General features: G+C 37.9%; 1 protein-coding gene across 4 annotated transcripts in view; it reads right to left on the bottom strand.

Moving 5' to 3' along the window:
- Positions 1–19,265, bottom strand: part of PPM1L (protein phosphatase, Mg2+/Mn2+ dependent 1L) — a 301,260-nt gene that overhangs the window by 72,236 nt on the left and 209,759 nt on the right. For all 4 annotated transcript variants that reach the window (XM_005546260.5, XM_015445263.4, XM_074031344.1 and 1 more), the window contains one exon: positions 18,614–18,788. In XM_005546260.5, coding sequence (XP_005546317.1) covers positions 18,614–18,788 — 175 coding nt within the window. The remainder of the gene's footprint in view (positions 1–18,613; positions 18,789–19,265) is intronic.

The raw sequence follows: 19,265 nt of genomic DNA, 5'->3' as shown, positions 1-19,265 counted from the left end.
ACAAGTTTTGCTCAACCAAGGAAAAAGGGAAGATTAAATTATATTCCCAGGCCCCTCTGTAGGAAATGATGTTACAAACTCACAGTTGTATGAAGAAGTAACCAAAGAACATGCTGCCAAAAGATGTGGGAAAAACTGTAGCAGATGTCAGACTATAGCATATATCAGGCAATTAATTAATACAAATGTTATTTTACTAGATTCAGTGGTAGTGGTTAGCTCTTCAAAATTTGTAATTTATTGTGATTTATTTTCTCATTCTAAAGAAATCATTTTGTACCTATTTTTAATTTTTTTCCTAAAAAAGGTTCTCTAAATTGTGTAAACCTCAGGCCTCAGGAAACCTTGGCCAGTCTCTGCTCTGGCTGAGGAATCTGACTAACCTCTTACCAACATGGGAGCCTCTGGGCTCTGCAAGCACTGCCATTTACTTCCTCAGTCTGTTCCTTTCGTTCATTCTCCAGCATCTCCTGATAAGCATGTGGGCATGGGTAGCAAAAGTGGGTTAATGACCAAGATACCAGATGGCTCTCTGTGAGTAATACCTCACTCTATTTCTTCAAAGAAGCTGGATGCTTTCCATAGTTCAACAGCCTGAACTCTCACTGAGACGCTGAGATGTGAAAGAAGACAGTTTTATTATTTACGAGGTAGGCTTCTATAAATGGACTCGTTTTTACTAACACATCATTAAAAATTGTTCTATCTACCCTGACTCTCAAAAGCTTTGAGATGCTAGGTTTTATTTATTTATTTATTTATTTATTTATTTATTTTTAGTGGGTGAGGAGTGGTCCCTGAGAACTGTGCCATCAATATAGGCATCTATAGTGAAATTTAAAAATCATACATTAATCATACCTGGAGAATATTTATCTGTTTAGAGTAACTGTCCACAAATTTTAAGATTTACTTTTTGGGGACAGGAAACAGTTAAAGGAATGAAAGTACAAAATTTTTTAGAGAGGATACTTTAGCTCCTTTGCATAGCATATCAATTCAGGTAAATAACTACATGATGGTATTTACTCAAGTAATAAAGATACATAAGACACCTTCAAGGAAAACAAATCACCAATGCTCAAACACCTAGTGTTATTTGAAAGAACTTGACTAACTAAGGCTACCAGTAAATATTTATCTCCACTTGCTTGGAAAAAGAAAGAACATATTAGAAAAAAACAAGGAAAACAAACTTCCAAGATGGGAATGAGAATAGCAGTTTCTCATGTTTTAAGTACTGGCTTTAGAGAATATTAAAAGTTCATTTGAACCTCACTATAATACTATACTAGGACATGCCTGATTGGTCCAACCACATGTTAATGAGATCCTTTCATCTACTTTAGTAAGGAAACTATTTGTGATGATGTCTAAACTCGTCTTACCCTTAAAAAATTTTTGCTCTAAAGTAACAGTTCTCAATCTTGGTTATGCAATGGAGTCAGTGGGGGAAAATACACATTGGGTACAGTGTACACTGCTGGGGTGATGGGTGCACCAAAATCTCGGAAATCACCATGTAACAAAACACCACCTGTTCCCCAAAACCCTATTATAATTAAAAAATAATAAAATAAAAATACTGAAGCCTGGGTCCCACTGCTCAGAGACTCTAGTGTAACTGGTCTGAATGCAGCCTGGGCATTAGCCCCCCAAGGTGACTTTCATATGCCACAAAGGTTGAGAACTATTGCTCTAAAGACAACCTTGGCACTACTGACATTTTGGTTAAATGTTGCTGTGGGGGGCTGTCCCGTGCATTAGAGCATGCTTACTTAGCAGCATCCTTGGGTTCTACCCACTAGACACCACCAGCCCTCCCTCCCAATTCCCCTTCTAAGCTGTGACAACTAAAAATGCCTCCCAACATTGCCACATGTCCCATGGGGGTGGAGGTAGATATCGTCTCTGATAGAGAACCACTGCTTATAAAGGAAAGAGTTCATAGTAAATCAATTTTATTATTTTTGGTGGTTAGAAAATAATTCCTGTCAAACAAAAGCAGTGCAAAACAGGACCTCATTTGACACTCTAGTTTATAAGACCAGCAATGATGCACTGATCGCCAACCCACAGAATGCAACAGAGTAATCCCAAATGCTTGGAGATACAGGAAAATGCTGAGAATGTCATGGATTCAGTATAACTTCAAAGTATACATTTAAAAATAGCACAACTGTAGCTAGTCAGGGACTTACATCTGTCATATTTGACCTCATTTCTTTTGTAAAGCTTTCATATTACCCACCACCCATCCCACCCCCCTCACAAAAAAAAAAAAAAAAAAAAAAAAAAAAAAAAAAAAAAAAAAAAAAATCTGCTAAAATCTAGTCAACAGGCAACTATTTTTAGACAAGCTCATTTTCTTTAGTGGCTGTGGAATGCTGATTTCTCCTTCAGGGGAAGGTTTACAAAGAGGTACAGTCAAATGAAGAGGCCTAAAGTTACTGTCATTACAGCAAAAAGAAAAAATTAATACATCTAATTGTACTCCGAGCCCTAGACCTTCTTGCATTTTATTTGCAAATGCAATTATATCAGGCTCATAACACTTTCAGGTGTGATTTTATTTTTTTTTTATTTTTATTTTATTTTATTTTTTTTTGAGACGGAGTCTCGCTCTGTCACCCAGGCTGGAGTGCTGTGGCCGGATCTCAGCTCACTGCAAGCTCCGCCTCCCGGGTTCCCGCCATTCTCCTGCCTCAGCCTCCCGAGTAGCCGGGACTACAGGCGCCCGCCACCTCGCCCGGCTAGTTTTTTTTTTTTTTTGTATTTTTTTAGTAGAGACGGGGTTTCACCGTGTTAGCCAGGATGGTCTCGATCTCCTGACCTCGTGATCCGCCTGTCTCGGCCTCCCAAAGTGCTGGGATTACAGGCTTGAGCCACAGCGCCCGGCCTTCAGGTGTGATTTTAAAACTCAAGGCCTACAGACAAATTTGGCTTAGTTTATCTCGATTTACAGGGGCCAACACTTCTCACAAGCTGATTCTTGAGTACAAAAATCAAATGCATCTCTAATTCTGTGAAGGCATTTTGGTTTTCCCAAGTTCTTTTTTTTTTTTTTTTTTTTTTTTTTTGAGATGGAGTCTCGCTCTGCCGCCCAGGCTGGAGTGCAGTGGCCGGATCTCAGCTCACTGCAAGCTCCGCCTCCCGGGTTCACGCCATTCTCCTGCCTCAGCCTCCCGAGTAGTTGGGACTACAGGCGCCCGCCACCGCGCCCGGCTAGTTTTTTGTATTTTTTAGTAGAGACGGGGTTTCACCGTGTTAGCCAGGATGGTCTCGATCTCCTGACCTCGTGATCCGCCCGTCTCGGCCTCCCAAAGTGCTGGGATTACAGGCTTGAGCCACCGCGCCCGGCCCCAAGTTCTTTAATGCTTAATCTCAGATTGAATTTCCCATAGATCAAAAAAGCAATTTGAAAAGAGAAACAGGTTAAAAATATGAGTTCTTTAAAAAATGATGCTTTCCTCATAACATTTTTAAAAATCTAGCCACAGTGAAGCAGTCCCTAGGAAAGTGACTTGTAGTTCCATCACAATCTTCTTCCACTAATGCAGATACAATGAGAGGCTTACATGTTTACTGTTGTTTTCTTTAGGAACAGAGAACCAGAGATGGAGATGTGGTGAAAAAGTAGATGACCACAGTAAGGGAAATTATGGCATAGTAAAAAGTGGAAGAAAAAGACAAGCTCTTCAGTGACCTCCTCTTTTTTGCTTCATCCCTTTTTCTCTACACAATAGAAAAGGCAACCAAGAGCAATAAAAAAGGAATAGGAAACTTGTACTGAGGAAAACTGCTGGGTCAAACATTGAAAGTGAAATATAAAAGCAATTTATGTGGTTCTTTACTCATTCATTTAAAAAATTAACAGAACAAGTGATCAAATTATTTAATAGATATGAAAATTTAAAACGTGATAAATTTTAGAACACAGTGAAGGAAAAAAAGAGAAAAATAAAAGGGAGAAAAGGGAGGAGGGAGTGATAAAGGAGAGAGACTTTTTTTTTTTTTTTTTGCTGTCCAGAGAGTCATGCCTTAATCTTGAAGCATTTAGGATGCTGCTATAAAAAACTGATCCGAAATTTCAAAGCTGTCGAGATGCCCAGGCACAGTGTTAGGAAGCTCTAGAAGGAAATATCTTAATGAATTAGAGTGACTATCAGAATTGATATCAGAAGTGACTATCAATTAATGACTATCAGAAGTGATAGTCAAAATACTTAAAAACTGATACATCAAAGGCATTGACCCTGGCCAGATGAAATGTACACTGTGACTACTGGAAAGGACGCTGAGTCTAAATAATCCTAAAGCCATCCACGTGCTGGATGCAGGGCTCAACATTCCAGCTTTGGACGTCTAAGAAATAAGATGCAGGTAGTGATTAGAAAACGAGAGGGGGCCAGGCACGGTGGCTCATGCCTGTAATCCCAGCACTGTGGGAGGCCAAAGTGGGTGGATCACTTCAGGTCAGGTATTTGAGACCACCCTGGCCAACATGGTGAAACCCCGTCTCTACTAAAAATACAAAAATAATTAGCTGGGTGTGGTGGTGAGAGCCTGTAATCCCAGATACTCAGGAGGCTGAGGCAGGAAAATTACTTGAACCTGGGAGGCAGAGGCTACAGTGAGCCAAGATCCCGCCATTGCACTCCAGCTTGGGTGACAGAGCGAGACTCCATCTCAATAAATAAATAAATAAATAAATAAATAAATAAATAGAAGGAAAGGCAATGATAATAGAAGGGAGAGTGAAGGAGTTGGAAGAGTAAGAGCAGATATTTTTACAATACACCCTATGGTAGTTAGTCTCCAAGAGGCCCCCAATGATCTCCATCTCCTGGTATTCATACCCTTGCTTAGTATGAATACTCCCACACCAAATTAGGGTTGGTTTGCTTGACTAACCCCAGCTTCTGCCAGAAACTGTGGTATGTCACTTTCGACATTCACATTGTAAAAGACTGTGGCTTTGGTCTTGGGTGCTCCCTTGCTCTCTCTCTCTCTTACATCACTCACACTCAAGTCATGTGGCAAGAGGCCTTATGAAGAAACCCATGTAAACAGGAAATGAGGCTTTCTGCCAAGAGCCACATGAGTATATTTGGAAGCAGAATAGCTCCAGTCAAATCTTCAGAGCCTGCTTCCCTGGCTGACAGCTTGACTGCAACTTCCTGAGAGAACCAACCTGGATTCCTGATCCTCAGAAATTATATGAGCTCATAAACATTTATTGTCTTAAGCTGCTAAGTTTTGGAGTAATTTGTTATGTACCAATAGGTAACTAATACACCACATTAGAAAAGATAAAGATATTAAACCCATATAAATACTCTTAAATTGAGGAAATATTTTTCCATACAGGACAGGGCAAGGAAGGAACAGGAGGCTTATGGAGCCAACATTTTGCTGGTTTCTGTCTTGCTCTGGACAGGTTACTGTCAAATAAATAAACCCCAATTTGAATGTTACATCTCACTATGCCACTCAGGTTGAAGGGCCCAGGTATTTGAATTCATTAGTGATAAAAATGAAGATTAGTTAATTATTTAGGTTTGAGTTGGGAAGCTGTCCTGTTGAGCCATTACATCAAACAAAACATCCTCTTTTCTTTCATCTTCTGCTATATGCAATATTTTTCTGTAAATGCATGTGAATACACTCTATATTATACATGTTCAATACAGAGAGTATTCCAATATAGAGTATGTCCAATATAGAGAGTATTCAGATGCATTTTCTTGTCCAATACAAGAGCTTTGAAAAAACATGAATAATGTATTTTCAGTTTCTTTCTCTTTCTTTCTTTCTTTCTCTTTCTTTCTTTCTTTTTCTTTCTTTCTTTCTTTCCCTTCCTTCCTTCCTTCCTTCCTTCCTTCCTTTCTTTCTCTCTCTCTCTCTCTCTCTCTCTTTCTTTCTTTCTTTCTTTCTTTCTTTCTTTCTTTCTTTCTTTCTTTCTTTCTTTCTTTCTTTCTTTCTTTCTTTCTTTCTTTCTCCCTCTATCTCTTTCTTTCTCTCTCTCTCTTTCTTTCTTTTGTTGTTGTTGTTGTTGAACTGGGTCTTGCTCTGTCACCCAGGTTGGAGTGCAGTAGCATAAACACGGCTCACTGCAACCTCAACTTCCTGGGCTCAAGCAATCTTCCTGCCTCAGCCTCCTGGGTAACTGGAACTATGGGCATACACCACCATGCCTGGCTAATTTTTCTTATTTTTGTAGAAATGGGGTTTTACCATGTTGCCCAGGCTGATCTTGAACTCCTGGGCTCAAGCAATCCTCCCACTTTGGCCTCCCAAAGTGTTGTTATTACAGGCATGAGCCACTGTGCCTGGCCCTCAGCCTTTATAGATGGTTGTTATGCAAGAAATGACTATAAGATGGGCTTACATGCATTTGCTATGAAGTTAAGATTTTATTTGTTGAGCTTGTCTAGGCCATCTCCTAGGCACCATTTCATACTCTCTTGCTCCCATACCTCTTATTCCTGCCACCACTGTGGAGACCAGTTCTGCCCAAATGCTGTCTTGGACTAAACTATTTATTGTTTGCTTCCTCCCCTGGAGCTTCCCTGATGCTAACATATGGGATGCCCACAGAACTCACTCAGCCTTTAGGCTGACAAAAACCAGAAATGCAGGGAAGTTAATGTCTGTGGAACTACCATTGGCCAGTGTAGGAGTGGTACTTGTAGCTAAATGGTCTGGGATGCTATTCACAGGCTACCTTAGAAGGTACCTGGGCTTAAGCAGCAGTTGTCCTCAGATGAGCCCAACTCCATAAGTGTCCTCATACTAGCTTTCCTTGTTTCTTGTTTCATTCCCAGTGCCCCTCACTCCTGTTCCTTGGGATGATATTCCTAAATAAATCATCTGTAAGCGAGCCTTTTGTTTCAGGCTCTACACTGGAGGAACCCAGGCTAAGACAATGTTGTTCAATGTCCCATATACAGGAAGCCTTGTGATAAAGTCTTTATGACCTTTAGTGCCAAAAGAGAAGTTGTCTCCACTGAAAAACTTTTATTTTATCTATTAAAACAGTGAGAACTTTATAACTCATTAGGTTTCTCTTTTTGCTCTGGTTATCAGAAAGCTTAGGAGAAATTAGATGCTTAATTAAAGTATATTATTATACTTTAGTATTCTTTATGGATAGTACATTTGCTTTTGTCCTTAATTATGGCTTTGATCTATTTTTATTGTAACATTATTATTATAAGAATGGCAAATCAAACTTTTAGGGAAGAAGAGGGATATAAAAATAAAAATATAATTTGTGTTACTTCCTTACTTGAATGAGGCAGACTAAGATAGGAGAATGGAAATCAGAGTGACTCAGATAAGGAATAAGTCAGTTAAGTTCAGGTATCATTTTGAAACAAATTCTAGAAAATACATTCATAGAGACAGAAGTCAAAGATTAGCAATAAATTCAAAGGGAGCAGACTTCTAACTCATCTGTCTTTACCCATTTCTTAGACTCTCAGCACCTAGCCAGAACCTGGCACATAGTAAATGTTTGTGTTGAATGAACAGTGTGTGTCCTAGCAATTTCTCCACAGTCAATTTAGAGTTCCCCAGGATTGATTAAAGAACTACAAGAGCACATCCAGGAGCTACTCCAGTGCATATACTAAAGAAACTCCTTATCAACCCAGCTTCATCAGAAATGGCCTAAGCCACACAGCCTTGAGACAACCTTATCAACTAAAGAAACACAAAGATAATTCCTCTGGGCACTAGAAGGTGACTTTAAAAAACAGTGCCTTTCAGGAGGCAATTTACCAGATGAAATTTTGAAGTGTCTAGTAGATCCCAAAGACTGAACATAACATTTGCAAAATGACATTAAACAGCAGCCCAGCTGTCTATGATCACATATCTTCAGAGTCTGAGAGTCAACCAAGGATGCATTTACCTAACTCTCACTACTACAAATGGACCATCATAATACATTAGAAATCCTGGCACTTTAAACACTATTTGATTTTTCTCTATAAACTGAAGGTCTTACCATTAATGTGCATCTCATTAAAATTTATTACAAACATTCCAACAAGGTCTATAAAATCTTGTTTACAAAATCCCGATAGTACAGAAAGGAAGAGATACCGATGGCATTGGCATCCTGTCTCTGCATAGCTAATGTACTCTAAAGTATGACCACCCAGTCCAATTATTTTCTTTGAAGTGTACACATTTCCTTCAGTCCTTGTAATCAAATACTACTTCAGAGACAGGAAGTAACACTACTTCCCTTGTGGCAAACAAGGACAACTTGATTAGAAAGATAAATACAGCTCCAGTTCAAATGTTTCAATCACTAGAGGTGGCACTTCCTGATTCTATCAGTGTTCCTTTGTGGTTTCTGGTATTCTCAGCAAAGTTCTTTACAATTCTGCCCACCATAAAATTTAGATCAATGTATTTTCAGAGTAGATATGAGGTGTTCTATTAGAAAGGTAAGATGAAGTTGGGGAATGTGATTTTTTAAAATACCTTCCTATCATACCACTTTTACAAGATTAATTCTGAATTATCATTTTTTCTACATTGGAGGAATCATAAGCAAACAGGCAATGCTGAGAGCATATTAATATAAACTAAACTTATTAATATCAGTTGGAGAGCAGCAGTTAGAATGTGGTGGTGGGTCTGGGAGTGGTGGTTCATTCCTGTAATTCCAGCATTTTAACAGGCCAAGGTGGGAGGATTGCTTGAGGCCAGGAATTTGAGACCAGCCTGGACAACACAGCAAGAACCCGTCTCTACAGAAAAATTTTACAAAAAACAATTAGCCAGCCATGGCGGTGTAAACCTGTAGTCCCAGCTACTCTGGAGGCTGAGGCTGGAGAGTCCTTTGAGCCCAGGAGTTCAAGGTTGCAGAGAGCTAAGATCATGCCACAGCACTCCAGCCTGGGCAACAGGGTGAGACCCTGTCTCAATAAAAAAAAGAATGTGGTAGGTGTTGCTATGGCAGAAGGCAAGAATTGGTCTGTATAAGGCACTAACATATAACCACAGTTACAGAAGCAAAGAAGAAAACAAAAATTATTCGAAGCCTGCCTTTAAAAACACAACGGACAGTAAAGTTCAAGATGAACAGTTCACAAGATTTACGGGTTCTCTCATGATTTTCTGATTTAAGAACTCTACCAATTCCAAACCTAATTTCTTCCTCCTCTGCACATCTACCGTCCCCTAAAACACCAATTCCACTATACTCTAGTTATCTGTTTTTACTGGCTATCTCCCTGCCCTCCCACATGAGCACAGACACAAATGCATACACTGTGCATCTGGAGTAAAGGGCCACGTGGTCATCTGAGCATTTCTGGTGGTGGGCACTGCGTCTGGCTCATAGATGCTCATTCAGTCAATGTTTACAGAGTGAATAAATGACTGAACCAATAACTATTAAGTAAACTGAAGACAAAAATCATACATTGTTAAGACTGGAAGAGATTTAAGAAAATATCTAATTCAATACCCTTATTTTACAGTTGAAGAAACCATGCAGAGAGATGCAACGTCCCACCATAGACAAAAACCTAGCCTGGGGCTTGTAAATTACATGTTTGGGTACTTTCAAACAACCGGGGCCAACAGTTTTCTATTTTACAGATGTCAAAGTCACTTTGTTTAGTTACTGCTCCCCATCACCAAAAGATAATTCGGCTTTTATACTCCACAGTCTAAATGGAAAATGTAAGAATTATAACTGAAATTAAAATCAGCTTGGTGAGGCCAGGTGCAATAGCACACACCTGTAATCCCAGCACTCTGGGAGGCTAAGGCAAGTGAATCACTTGAGGTCAGGAGTTCGAGACCAACCTGGCAAACATGGTGAAACCCCATCTCTACTAAAAAACTAAAAAAATTTAAAAATTATCTGGGCGTGGTTGCACAGGCCTGTAGTCCCAGCTACTTGGGAGGCTGAGGCACGAGAATCACTTGAACCCAGGAGGAGGAGGTTGCAGTGAGCCAAGATTGCGCCCCTGCACTCCAGCCTGGGCAACAAAGTGAGGCTCCATCTCAAAAAAAAAAAAAAAATCAGCTTGGTTAAAAAGATTGGTAAATTAGTCACCTACGTAGCCTCAAAAAAATTTTTAATATTATCAGCCAGAAAGAAGTTCTCAGTTTATAAGTGGATTTTGAATACCTATTTTACTCCCCTCTTCCCACTGTTATTATACATGGCTAGTAATTGTCTGCATTACAATAGTCTTGTTTTTGTTAATCATACTACCATTCTCATTTTTTTCACAGATAAGGAACAGACCCCCAAATTCTGGGATTCTATGTGGTAAAGAGAACTGAAACATGGACACAAGAAAGGAATCATATTAAAAATATTAAAAGGTTATGAGAATGATAACTGTGGTATATCCACTCAATAGAATACTGCAGTTATTACAAGTGACCTTTATGAGTAGTTTATAACAGCATAAAATATGATTAATAGTGTTAAATAAAAAGATATAAAATTTGGCATAAATAATTAAAACTCAGCAGAGAAAAATGGCAAGAAATAAATACACCAAAGATGTTGGTTATGTTCAGGTGGTAGAATTAAAGGTTATCTTCTTCTCTTCCTTTTTCCATATTTAAAAAATGTTCTAAAGCATATTTATTTACTTTTATAATGGAAAAATAAAATAGATTAAATCTTTTTACAGAAACTAAGAAGTTGGTATCAGAGGCTGCACAGTCAATATTGAACTTCCCTTTGTAAGTTTCTTTTGGGTCTCTGTTTTTGTCTTCCTTCCAAATTCTCCAATTCTTGTCAAAAAGTCCCTGGAGAGGATATCTTTTGAGCTAAGAAATGGGGTCCTGATTGAAGATATAAAGTAATGAAACCTCAGTGTCACTTCTTCCCTTACGAGCTGTTTGAGAAATATACTGAGAAATTCACTCTATTTGTTGGAGTGAAGAACTTCCTGCAAATGCCTTTTACTAGATTTTTTATGTTCTTAGAAAACCTGAAAAGTCCCTAAATAATTTACACACTCTTTCCTGGGTTTGGTTGCTGGATGTAAGTTCAAATTTTTTTCTCCATGACAATAAATGGTTTTTCTTTTGAGATTACTGATTACTATGACACTAATGGCCCAATTAAAATGTAGATGTAACTTTCAGGTACCATCTATTTTAAAAAGAATAAAATAAGCTCAATAGGATGTAACCCTCCAGCTACTTCCTAAGTTGCTTAAAGCACATTCCCCCACCCTTTTAAAAAGCTATTTTTCCAAAAATTACAGTGCTTGGTGTGTCTGCACCACAGGTAGCTTTCACCTGCAGGTAGGGCAACATCAGGGAATCACAAAGCAAAAGCTGAGAAATTAATGCTGCTCCTCCTTTCTCACCTCTGGGAAAGCTGTATGTGACTGCCTGACACTTACAAATGAATATGCAGGCTCCCAACTCTGATACCCCAAGGAACACAAGGAAGAGTCAGCTGAGCTCTCTTCTTCCCTCATGTGCACCATCTGGTTCACTTTCTACATGTAAGTGCATTTTCCACATTGCAGAAGCATGTGCTCATTGGAAGGCTGTATGGTTTTGTAGCTAAACAGTAAGAACAGAAAGCTCTTGCTGGTCTAAGAACTCTGAGAAGATCTAAGCAGCAACTTAGGCAACTATCTTGAGGGCTGCAACAAGATGCTACCATTGAGCATTCTACCCATTGCAGGTGTACTCAGCTTTTCCCAAAGGGAAAAATATGCAGCTCTTCACTCCTGTTTCTAGACTTCTGTTCCCATGGCTTAGGGTTCTTGAGCCTGTGACAGAAAATATTGCTCTCAAATAAATTCCTCATAATTCCCTCAAACACTGTTTATCCTTAACATTACAAACCACACTAGTTAATCCTTAACAAAGAAATATGTAGGGAATATTTATTCATGCCCAAACTCAAAAATAATTAAAAACAGAATTTGAGATTAGTTACAGAAACATAAATAATACTCCAGCATAAAAATAAACAATATGAGGAAAGATTCCCTCTCTTGGTATCTCAACCCTTTGACTTTTGCCCACTATGACACATAATAAATATTTAGGTTGATGATGCTTCCTGAGACAGTGTAAAACTCTATTTTGATCTCTTCATCTCAAATTATGCCACTGCTTTCCTTGAAAACTTCTCTGTGTTAAACCCAATCTATTGAAGTGCGCACAAACTTGTACTTCAATTAAATAAAAACATTAATAGATCAAATATAAACCACACCTTGTTACTCTGAATTTTGCTTAGTGTTAATACATACTAATACAATAAAAGGTCTAAATTATTTTAATGAGGATCCATAAATGATAGCTTAGAATCTCTTCTTCCAAAATCTACTTTTGCTTGATGCATACGGTTTCACTCCCCATCCCACCAATAAAAGTATGCCTGGGAATATTCAAGAGCAGATGTGATGAAAGCTGAGTGATGGTCTTCTTTTGGTCAGAAATTAGGTACAAATTATGTGGCCGTGTAAGGAGAAAGAAGAAAATCAATAGAAAAAGCAGAAAAGCCATAGCTACAGGAAGCCTTGCAGAAATTATAGCTAGTTGAGTGTTCCATTGTCATAAGACCAGAAGCATAGTTTTAGAACTAGAAGACATCTATGAGGCCCTGTTCATGCCATCAGTTTAGAGGAAAATGGGCTTTAGGAAGGTTTGTGACTTGCTCAAGGTCACATATATGGTTGGCAGTAGAGCTAGACTAGAAATAGAATCTGGATCTTTTGGTTCCAAGTTTTCTTTCAACTATACCACAAAACATATTAGTTCTTAAAATCGTCAAAATATAAACCATTTGAGTGAAAAACTTTCTAAACTAATGTTAGAAAGGGGGTCTAAATGTTTGTGTCCTCCCAAAATTCGTATGTTGAAAACTAATCCTCAAGGTGATGGTATTATGAGGTGGGGGCTTTGGATGGTGATTAGATCATGGGGGTGAACCCCTCATGAATGAAATTAGTACCCTTATAAAAGAGGTCCCAGATAAATCTCTCACCCCTTCTGCCATGTAAGGTTACAGTGAAAAGACAGTCATCTATGAGGAACCAGGCCCTTATAGACACCATATCTGCTGGTGCCTTGACCTTGGACCTCACAGCCTAGAGAACTGTGAGAAATAAAGTTCTGTAGTTCATCAGCCACCCAGTCTATGGTATTTTGTTATAGCAGGCTGTATTAGTCCATTTTCATACTGCTATGAAGAAATACCCAAGACTGGGTAATTATAAAGAAATAGAGGTTTAATGGATTCACAGTTCCACATGGCTGAGGAGGCCTCACAATCATAGCAGAAGGTGAAAGAGGAGCAAAGGCATGTCTTACATGGTGGCATACAAGAAGAGCACGTGCAGGGGAACACTCCTTTATAAAACCATCAGATATTGTGCGATTTATTCACTACCACAAAAACAGCACAGGAAAAACCCACCCCCATGATTCAATTACCTCCCACCTGGTCCGTCCCATGACACATGGGGATTATGGGAGCTACAATTCAAGATGAGATTTGGGTGGGGACACAGCCAAACCATATCACAGGCTGACAGGATTAATACACTGGTTTACATAATTCCTGCTTTTATATACAGAATATAAAAAACATTATTGAACCTTTTCTCTGGGAATCAAGGTCACCAGTGTGAAGATCAACAATGTGAACTCTATAATACAATCTGTGAATGCTAATATGACTTTGAGTGTAGTACAATGTCAGGAATCTAAGTGCTTTTTATAGATTTACTCTTTGCTCTCATTACTTATGTTTTCAGTGTTGCTGCTCCAAGTATCATCCCCTTCCCCACCTTCTTGTTTCAATTCTAAACTCTTATGTTTTCTGAAGTCTATCCTCTAGAGTAATATAAAATGCAGACAAATGAATCCCCTATTTCTTGCAGCATTAGTCATAAGAGCAAAACAAAAATGAAAATGTCCAACGTAAGAGTGAGTGATACTTTCAAATAGAGTATGATGTAGCCATTAAAATTATCTTCACATGAAGAGGCTTTAATGAAATGAGGAAGTGCTTATGTAATAATGTTAAATGCAAAAAGCAGGATATAAAATTACAATAAAACTACCAGATACCAACTACATTTTAAAAATGCTTAGAGTGAGGAAAACATACCAAAGTGTTTACAGTAGTAAGATTACTGACAATTATTCTCAGATTATACTGTTCTATGTATTTCTGTTCATTTCTGCAATTAAAGTTTAACACTTTAAGTCAGAAAAAGAATTTTATAGAAGAAAATATCACATTGGAAAATATAACCTTCAGAACTATATAAAATAAAAATATATAGATTCTAGGTGAGAATTGAAAGCCTCTGTTGTATGGACTTGTCCACAGTTCTGTGACACGGTAGGGTTGTACACACATGGTTTTTGCTCACTTCCCATTTCTTTGCTGAATTCAAGGTTGCTAGATAGCTGAATTTTGTGGATGGGCAAAGCATTAAAGTATATATGTATTAAATGGGAAGAGAAAGAGAAAGAAAAAAAGGAGAGGGTGAAAAAATTCTGAGCCAATGATTTTAGAAAAATGTCTAAGTGTTTTTTTCATTAATTGGTTTTTTATTAATAGAAGTTTAGACACTACAAATAGCAGTAATTGTCATTAAGTCACTCAGGCTAATTTATCAGTGAATCAGTATTAAAGACAAATTAACCTTTCTAGAGACCAAGATATCTTCTAACTAATAATTAACTATCTCCTAAAACTGGGAGAGCTGAATCAAGAATGTGAGGAAGTCAAAACTAAGATAGCATAGAAAGAAGCTAAACAGTTGAAGCAAATGAGTGTCTTAGTACAGATGCTCCTTGACTTAGAATGAGATTATGTCCTGATAAACCTATTGTAAATTGAAAATATCCTAAGGTGAAAATTCATTTAATACACCTAACCTACTGAACATCATAGCTTAGTTTAGACTAACTTATATATGCTCAGAACACTTACATTAGCCTGTAGTTGGACAAAGTCATTTAACACAAAGTCTATTTCATAATAAAATGAATAAAGTGTTGAATGTCATGTAATTTAGTGAATACTATATTGAAAATGAAAAACAAAACGGGTGTACGTGAAGTACAGATTTTACTGAATGTGCATCACTTTTGCACCATCATAAAGTCAAAAACTACTAAATTAAACCATTCTAAGTCAGGAAGCTTCTCTGTAGGATGGTTATATCTGCACATATTGGATACTACTAGCAATTTTCTTTTTCTTTTTTTTTTTTTTTGAGATGGAGTCTCGCTTTGTCACCCAGGCTGGAGTACAGTGGCACAATCTTGGCTCACTGCAAGCTCTGCCTCCTGGGTTCACGCCATTCTCCTGCCTCAGCCTCCTGAGTAGCTGGGACTACAGGCACCTGCCACCACACCTGGCTAATTTTTTGTATTTTTAGTAGAGACAGGGTTTCACCGTGTTACCCAGGATGGTCTCGATCTCCTGACCTCATGATCCACCCACCTCGGCCTCCCAAAGTGCTAGGATTACAGTCATGAGCCACCACACCTGGCCTACTATTACCAATTTTCTATCCTAATTCTTTTGTATTATTATATTTTTCTGCTAAATAGTAATATTTTTTTCTTATCCTCTTTCTTTGACTGAAATCATTAACATATGGGTTATGGAGCTGGAGGTAGTGACTTTTGGTTTTGCAACACACAGTGACACTCATTCACTCATGCATACACATAGCCTATCCTCCCACATCCACTGCCCTGCATCACCTCATGCAGAGATGACCAAAGGCAAACTAAGCTCAGAGTGGGTGTTTTATCAAATAGATGTTGCTAGACTTTTCAAAGCTTCTGAAGATCACTTAAAAAACTTCCCCTCTGCCTTCCCAAACACTACATGCCAAGAAAAGACTAAGTTAGAATACGGCTGGCCCTTGAACAACATAGGTTTAACTGCATGGGCCCATTTATATGTGCATTTTCTTCTGTCTCTGACACCCCTGAGACAGCAAGACCAGTTCTTCCTCTCCTCTTCAGCAGTCTGTTCAGTCTACTCAAAGTAAAGACAGTGAGGATGAAGACCTTTATGATGGTCCACTTCCATTTAATAAATAGTAAATATATTTTCTCTTTTTTATTATTTTCATAAATTTATCTAGCTTAATTAGTCATAATAATACGGTATAAATACATATAACATACAGAATATGTGTTAATTGACGGTTTATGTAATCAGTAAGGTTTCTGGTCAACAGTACGCTATTAGTAGTTAAGATTTTTGGGGAATCAAAAGTTTTATGCTAATTTTTGACTGCATGAAGAATTGGCATCCCTAACCCCCATGTTGTGCAAGGGTCAGGTGTACTTTACACTGGTTTAAGGGATAGACAAGGTCCAAATCTGTTCTCATTCATCACTAGTGGCATTAATTAGCATTTGCAATATGATCTCTAAGGACTTCCCCAAACATGATAATATTTTATTGTTATAATAGCCCTGTGAGATTACATTAGCCCAATTTTACAGATGAAGAAACATAGGTTCTAAGAGGTTAATTTGCCGAAGATCACACCAGTATTAACCTGGGGGAAGGCCTAGATCTTAGATCCTCTAACTCTCAATCTTGTGTTTATTTCCACCGTTTCATGCTACATTATTGACAGATTAATTCTATGCCAAACTATTAGCCCCTAAAAGCCATGTGCAAGTGTACCTCTGAGGATCAGTTGCTGCTCAACAACAGTGCAGGAGAGTGGAAAATTACTCCTGAGGCAGGAAAAACTTGAGTGGTGGGTGATTGCAGCTAATGTTCATGCTCACCTTGATGTCTCCTTGTGCCCCTTCATCCACTAGAATGCATCCCCCTTCTCTTCACAAATACTTGCCCACCATTTGCCCTTCAAGGTTTAAAATAATGCCCCCTCTACAGAATTTCATGGAAAATTTCAGCCATTTCTACTATTTCTTGACTCCACATTTCATCTTAACTTTAATAACTTGAAGATATTACGGGGTGTATTTAGTCCCAAACTCCTCAGAAATTTTTCTCTAGAGCTCATACATGTATGTTTTAGCCCCCCAGCAAGACTTTAAGCAAGATCTATTTTCTACATCTCAGATTCCTTTCCATGTTTTCACTGCTTTTCTCTTTGCTTCAACTGCCTAGTATATTGCCATGCATTCAACAAGTGCTTACTGAGCAAATGAGAACCTGCATCAGTGTAGTAAAAGCATAGCTTGATTCGTAATTAGGAAGTTGGTGTCCCAGTTTTTACAACTAAGTAACTGCATTATTTCAGGCAAGTCCATGAGTTTGTTTTCTCACCATAAAATGGTCATAGTGAATGGACTATATGAGTTCTATGATCTATAAGATGCTATGAATATTTAAATATGATTTTGGTTGGGACTGATCAAAACCTTACTTTATTCCATTAAGGATGAGAGAAGAGATGAATAAGAATACCAATGAGAAGAATATTGAAAATAACGAAAATGCTAGGCAGAAGAAAGCCAATGTGTCTGGAAAACGAAAAAAAAGCAAAGAAGAATCAGAGAAGCAGAGATGTCCTGGGCAAAACTGGAAATATAGATCCTGCCTCAGAGGGAGGTGAAGGGGTTAGAGGGTGGAATATACACGGGGGCAGCTTAGTAACTAGAAATATTGGTTAAGTGGTTAGGCGAATGTACTATAATGTTTTGTTTTGTGTGATTTGCTCTTCTGTTTGCTATTTGAACTTGAAATCAAGTGGTAAGAAAGTATTGAGCATGCATAGATTCTGATGAAGAAAATAAGATATATGCTAAAAAATCCTTGTAAAAATAGAAACAGAAGTTCTTGGCATTAATAGAAGAATACCATTAACATTTGACCATTAGAAACCATTTTTCCTATACTTTTTCCTCCAATTTTTTTGAGAGGGGGAGGTGGAGAGGTACAGCAATTTTAATCAGGGTCTGCTGCTTAAGTTTAATTTTATTAAAGATTTTAATAATTCCAAGTAATACTATACTCATTTAATTAAAATTGGGTCTTAGCTGACAGACCATATAATAGATTAAAATAATGTTATAAGGAGGAAATAATGTTATAAGGAGGTCTGTCCATGACTTCATTAATAAGCTCCCTTGGATGAGAAGAACCTATGGCAGGCAGTGAGATGAAGTCTCTGATGTGGTAGTGTCTGAGTTGCTAAGGAAAAGAAAGTAATGATTAGCTTAACAGTTTGACAAAAAAAAAACAAAAAACAAAAATACCTCTTTAGAAAAGAAAACAACTAAAATTAACTCAAATATTTGAATCAAATAACATTTCTTGGATTCTCAGATGTAAAAGTTTTCAGTTGCTATCCAAATTGAAATAACACTTTAGGAGTACCCGGTTAATAAAAGGCCAAAAAAAGCTCAATAAAAAAGACCAAAATTTTAAAGGTATTTGATATTTAAGATCCATTTTTAGGAATCTTCTGACCATCTTGAGACTAAAACTGCAGAGAAGAAACTTACTATTAGTCCACGTTACATAACTTTGAATCCAGTTTGCCCTTAACCTTTTACCAAGTTTAACCAAGGTTTATAATGAAATATTTTTGCAAGGAGAAAAAAAAAATGTGTGTTTTAAAAACAAACATACCTGCTTCATCATAGGATACGGTCAATTTTTCTAGCATTTCTCGGTCAATTGACAAAATCTGCTGTTCAAGGATGGTCTGGTAAGACAATACACTATTTTCTTTGTCTTTCTCGTAGTCCTGAAGATGCTGTTTAAGGGCCTCTGGGAGTCGAGATTTTACATATTCAGCTGCAGTCTGCAGATAAAACAGACAGAGAGAACTCCATTAGAAATTCTCCTCTTAGACTTTTTACTTACCCTCAGGTGCTACAGAGAAAGCTCAAAGCACTGTGAACCACCCTCCAGACAGGCATGTCCTTGTCATCGTCATTTTAGTATCCACTGTACCCAGTAAGGTGATCTTCAAATAGACAGAATCGCAAACCTCTAAGAGTTTTCTACTAGGTTTAAAGGTATAAAAGATGATAGATTTGGTTAGATATTCACAGAATTAGTGCTCAGAGTTTCAACTATTATAGTGAACTGAAGGCCCCTGATAGTGATTTTGCTGGATACAAATTTGACTTGCCCTTGTCTACAATACAGAAGACAGTCACTCATCTCAGCAATGACCCCATCCATGCTATGGCATCCACATCCCTACTTTGTTTTGTTAGTCTCTACTCATTAATGTTTACACAAGAACTCTTGTAAAGTGAATTTTATAAAGGAG

This window comes from Macaca fascicularis, chromosome 2, assembly GCF_037993035.2.
Source record: "Macaca fascicularis isolate 582-1 chromosome 2, T2T-MFA8v1.1".
Taxonomy (NCBI): domain Eukaryota; kingdom Metazoa; phylum Chordata; class Mammalia; order Primates; family Cercopithecidae; genus Macaca; species Macaca fascicularis.
The sequence above is the reverse complement of the archived record's forward strand: the minus strand, read 5'-3'. Positions and strand labels throughout refer to the sequence as shown.